A 6138-nucleotide genomic window follows, 5' to 3' on the forward strand; every position below is an offset into this window, starting at 1 on the left:
TTAAGACATATTTAAATAACATATAATTAGATTTATAAAAAATTAAGAAATAATATATATGACGGCCTAGATATTATATATTAAGTATTCATTAGCTAAATTCGTGTATATAAACACTTAATAAATAAATATATTTTTATAATAATAATATTTATAAAATTTCATATATTATATTTATATAAATAAAATTTATGTGATTTATAAATTTAAAATTTTAAAATATAAATTATTGATAACAAATATATTTTATGTAAATTAATAACTAAAATATATAAAAATAAATAAATTCAGATATTATTCAATTACTAATGAAGTTTGAGATAAATTCTGATATTTTGATTACTAATCGAGATTGAATTTAGATAAATATTTACTCATTATTATCCATACTTTCTCTCATATAAGTAGGATTGGCAATCATATGATACTTTCTTGTATTTAATTTGATTAAAATTCATTAGTGGATTTTACTCTATATATATATATGTTTAACTTTAAGAAATAATATTAATCGAGTTTTTATATATTAAATATTTATTATTTAAATTTATTATATAAATAATTAATTAAATATAAAATATATATTTTATTAATATTAGTAATTTTTTTATATATTATATTATAAATAAGTAGAATTTAAATATTTTATAAAATTATTAAAATTTTTAAATATAAATTATTAATAAAATATATTTTTATGTAAATTATTAATTAAAATATATAAATTTAATCAGATTTTGATATTATGGAAAATAATAATAAGTTTGAAATAAATTTAATAAATTAGGATAAATTTTAATTAAATTTAAAATAAATTTAAACATTAAAAATATTAATTTGAGTCCAAATGTAGATTTCTTGAATATTCTAATTATTACCATTCCTGTAAAGCATAAACGAGGCGGCCATAGGATAACTGCTGGGAGGAGAGGCCAAGAAATTGTTGTGTACTCTTCACTATCAACCCAGTGAGAAGAGTAAGCTTTTAGGGTTGGGCTAACGAATCCAACTCCACGGGCTTGTTGGTGTTGGGTTTCGACCTGCTACAACTAAACACCCAAACTGGTATAGGTCCAGGGGGTGAGCATTCGGTTCAAATCGAATCGAATCGAATCGAATCGAATTAAATTATAAAAATTAAACAGTAAAATTTAGAAATCAAACTAAATCGAAATGGGTAAGAAATTAAATCGAATCAAACCGTTCTATTTCGATTCTGTTCGATTTAAACCGATCGGTTTGATTTTTTATTGATTTTTTAATTTAGACTTGATTTTCAAGTTATTTGATCTAATTTTAACTTTGGTTTGAACCTAATAACCATTAATCAATGAAATTAAACAATTAATATATATATATATAATTAAATATAATTCATAAATTTTTCATAAAAATAAATCAATTTAAAAATCGATTCGGTTTGATTTAGTTTGATTTGATTATATAAATTACTATTCAGTTCGGTTCGGTTTAATCGAATTTTTTATCTTCAAAACCGAACCGAACCGAATCGAACCGAAATAACTGAAATTTTTATAATATAAAATCGAACCGAACCGATTTAATTTTAAAATCGAATCGATTAAACCGAATTGACTCGGTGCGGATCGATTTTTCGATTTGAACCGAATTCTGCTGTCATTTTCTGCATAATTTTCCATCGAGGGGAAACTTGCGTGCGCAATTTTGTTTATAGAAATTCTCTAGTTTAAGTTAATGAGAAGTTACTATGCACTACAAATGACACTGAAATTTGGCTTAATGATCTTTTCTGAAACTGTGAAGTTTAAGTTCAAACGGCAATTGAAGTGAAATCAACTTAAAAAACATTGCTCATTCAGCCATTTCTAAATGAAAATGAAAAGGGGTAAGGGAATTTGATTTTCGTTCATTCTTATGAAATTTGGAGCATTACATTTGTCCTCAGCTGGCCATAATAGTTTATTTGGTTTAGATCCGTGGAGAGCAAAAATTAGGACAAAATTCTGATGCTTTCAAAGTGCTTGCTTCAAGGTGGCTTTTGATCATTCAAGCTAAATGCCCTGCCTCCAAATGAGTAAAAACAACCTTGAGTTATCCAATATTTGTTCTACTAATAATGAAATTAATTAGCTTGGGAGAAGGAGATCAAGTATGGCTTCGTTCACCAAAGAAGTAAAGACCTCAAGCTCCAATTCTAAAACCAAATCTTGTTTTTCTTCATCAAAATTTTTCCACTTCCTTTTCCTCTCCATATCTCTAACGTAGACAGTCCTGCTATCCTTCACCTCCCACCCTAAAAGCATATCTTGTGGGTGCCCATTTATCCAATCTTGTGCTACTTCTAACTCTTTCTCCAAATATTTATTGTATCCTTCAAACATGCTAACACTTGGTATGTTTTCCATAATTTTCTCTCTGAAGAAGTCTAACAATACGATGTCTGCCTTAGATATCAGGCGATGATTCGATGGTCCTTTTACGAGCTTAAGAAGTTCGTGAGCCCTTATTTCTTCTTTACCATCACTGAACATGTTGCTGTGGGCTGACAATGAATAAACTTTTACAGGGGATTTAAGGGTTTCATCCTCTAACCCTGCCAATTCCATTTGATTTTCCAAGTTCGGTGGATTTACCTGAGCAAGGCTCTCAAACCTTCTGATCTTTGCCATAAATTTCTGGTGGGCTCCTGCAAGTTGATTACGTATTTCCAATGTAAAATATCATACAATAAGATCCTTCAATTTTCAAAGTTTGATTTGGTGAAAATTAATTAGACACACCTTCCATGCGGACAAGACTACGCTGGGAAGCAGAGCTATTCTCTTCTTCATCTTCGTATGGACAGTCCAGCACAGACACAGGACTAAATTGCTCTTTGACCACCTCAGTAGGCCACTCCTGTTAAAAATGTACATGAAATCAATTATCAATGCCATTAAAATAACAAATATCTGCATATAAAGCAGAAACAAAATGTTCTGGAAAGTCAGACTTGCATTAAAACACTAATATCCAAGGATTGGATTTGATAAAGATTTTGAAAGCAACATAAGAATGTTACTAGATAATTCACTATATCCATAGATTCAAAAATCTGGGTGTTGTCATTTTCTAGCTGATGGAAGCTACCCCATGCCCATACTTTTGATGCAACTAGGCCTTCTTTTACTATACACTCATTACCTCGACAGTAGGTAATGCTAATGTTCGTCTTCTTTGAATTTTCTTTCCATGCCTTTTAATCACTATCCATGCAAAGGAAAAAATTAGAGAAAAATTTTATTGATTTATAATTTAAGTTATATTTGTAAAAATATTTTAATTTTTCTTAGAAATCTTTTAATCAAAATAAAATAAGAATAAAAAGAATAAAATTAACTTATTTTTAAGAAAAATTTAATAAGCAAAGACTTGAACTTATTAAAAACTAGAGATGAAATTAATTTAAAAAAAATTAGAAAAAGGTGCATGAACTTAATTTTGAATATGTATCCCTTTAGGATTTAGAGGAATCAAATAAACTAATTTAAAGGAGAATAAATAAATTTTTGGGATAAAAGCTTAGTTGAATTGAGTTGAGTATTACTTGCCATTTTTTAAAAAAATATATGATAATTGATAATTAAAAAAATATAAAAGAAAAAAAAATCAAAATAGAGGGTATTGAAAATTTTATTGAATATATAAAATAATAACAGAGTAATTGATATAGCATTAAAAATTTTAGTGAGCATAAAAAATAATAAAGTAGGAAAATAATTATTTAGAAAATTTGAAAGAAATTAAAAGAGTATTGAGAACTAAAGAGAGTGTAGATAATAATGGTGTAGATACTTATTGATAGATATATATATATATATATATATATATATATATATATATATATATATATATATATATATATATATATTTATTGAATTTTTTGTATTTAAATCACTAGTTTGGGGGGTTTATTAGATCTTCATCAAGGGTTGAATCACGGGTTTCACGTTTTCTAAAAATATGAATACATGCGTGCTTGCTTCTTTTTTTTTTAATATGAAAGATGATTTCATTAAATAAGAGAGATGTACAGTATGATAGAAACAAAAAAAAAATTGACACCTGTATATACATCAAATTAATTTATTTTCTAAGAAAAACTAATTTCGCTAATATCTATTTAAAAATTGTTAGTTGTACTAAGTTATATAAAATAATTTATACCCCAAATCAATCAAAAATTAAAAAATCATATATTATAGTGAGACCAATTATATTTTGTAATAGGATTGGTTATTATTTTAATTATATGTCAATTATTTATTAGACATATATATATATATATATATATTAGTTCGAGCAAGAAGTTCTAACTTTAAATCATATTAGCACAATAAATCATAGTTGTTAGATATGCTTTAAACAATAAACCCACCAAAATCAAGTTTTGCTTTTACTTTTGAATTAACCCATACCAAAACATATTATTTATGAGAAATTATTATATATATATATATTATCTCTTATAATTATGTAAAATTTATTATTTATATTATAAAAAATTTTACTTTTTTTATAAAAAAGATAACACTACTTTTATATAAATATAGAGTGTTCTGTAATCTTTTGCCGATAGGAAAAGAGGTAAAAATTAGAAATAGTATGCACAATCTAGAAAATAGAATTCCAAAACCAAAACCACATTCTAAAAAGAAAATAGATTAAGAACGAATAATGTGGACCAATCAGAAAGAGCCAACAATACACAGACGATAATATATTTTTATGGCGAAGAATTAAATAAAAATTCTTAACTCACTGACCTTTGTGTTTTTTTCCACCGAGACGGTGATGGAATCCTGACCGGCTGTTACGCCTACTCCCTTGCTGGCAATCTTCTCGCTGGGTAAACCTTTCAGCCCTTCTGCAGCGGCGTTTTGGTTGATGTAATTGTAACTCTCTGAATTACCGCTGTGACCAGTAAATTCGCTGTCAGTCCAACTAGGACTGTTGCTGTTGCTGTTGCTGTTCCTGCTTGAACTCGATGAGAGTCTGCTGTTGGTAAACGCGGTTGTAACGCGGGAGGTGGAGTTGCGATTTATGTTGTGATCGAATGGTTCATGTCTTTCCTGGAGGAACTCATGGAACAATCTCCACCGTTGTTTCTCGCTGCCTTCTCTTTCTTTTTGATCAGCTTTCATCCAGAAGCTTTTCTCGAGCAGCTTCCGCGAAAAGCTTCGGGGCAGAAGAAATCCTCCTTTTCTGCTTTTGTTGTGTAGGAACGGAGATGAAGATTTCATGGAGGAAGAAGATGAGAAAGGAAAAGAAAGCAGCTTAACAGCATTAATGACGGCCTCCGATGCCTTGTGAGGAGCAGATATTGTCGTAGAAGATGATCTGCTTCTTTTAAAAAACTGCCGACGTTGATGTTTGGTGTTGGTATTGAGATCGATCTCGAGTAGAAATCGGACAGTGGTGCAGCATTGTCGGCGGGGAAAGGATTTGAAGCCATTGGAGGAACAGGAGCTGAGATCATCCCTAAGGTAATCCTTGAGCATCAAAGGCTTTTTCCCAATCAAGAAAGGTTTTTTATTAGAGGAACTGATGATAGAAGCCATGTTATTTGGAAATTTAAGAAGAGAAAAGAACAATAGCAATTTAAATTAAGAGCGAATGGCGAAGCGAAGTAAAGGGAAACGAAATGATGAGAAAATGCAGAGATTGTGAAGAAAAGAAACAGGGAGGCATTTATAAAACAGGAAGGGTAGCTTTTTAGTACAAACACTAAAAACTTAAAAGAGGGAGAAAGAGAAAAAATTATCAGAAAGAGCGAAGCAAGGGATAGAGAAGGGACCTGAAGTGAAATGAAGAAATAGGATCCAAAGGTGAAGATCTCAAGGAGGGCGAACAGAGAGTTACAGGATTGCGGAGAGGTGGAAGAAGCCGGGGTGCTTCTTAAGCTGCAGTTTTTGAATCTCAAGATTGGTTATTTTATTGTGCTTTTTGAATAATATGATATGATTTGGATTTTTAAAAGTTTTTTTTTTTTTAAAAAAAACTCTTCCACGTGAAAAATTACTACAAGTGGAGAGGAGTGAGACCAGTGGTTGACCTTGAAAAATCTTGAAAATGATATATTGTCTTCGTCCATGCAAAAGTTGAATGCCCATAGTT

At 29.3% G+C, this 6138-nt stretch overlaps 1 protein-coding gene across 1 annotated transcript; it reads right to left on the bottom strand.

Moving 5' to 3' along the window:
• Window positions 1-1868: 1868 nt before the first annotated feature.
• LOC110640222 (uncharacterized) lies at window positions 1869-6138 on the bottom strand. The gene is made up of 3 exons (XM_021791451.2): window positions 4788-6138; window positions 2763-2880; window positions 1869-2668 (listed from the first exon to the last, which is right to left on the bottom strand). Exons 1-3 carry the CDS (start codon window positions 5580-5582, stop codon window positions 2109-2111), a joined length of 1473 nt encoding a protein of 490 aa, XP_021647143.2. The 5' UTR covers window positions 5583-6138; the 3' UTR covers window positions 1869-2108.

Source organism: Hevea brasiliensis, chromosome 16 (assembly GCF_030052815.1).
Source record: "Hevea brasiliensis isolate MT/VB/25A 57/8 chromosome 16, ASM3005281v1, whole genome shotgun sequence".
Lineage (NCBI taxonomy): Eukaryota > Viridiplantae > Streptophyta > Magnoliopsida > Malpighiales > Euphorbiaceae > Hevea > Hevea brasiliensis.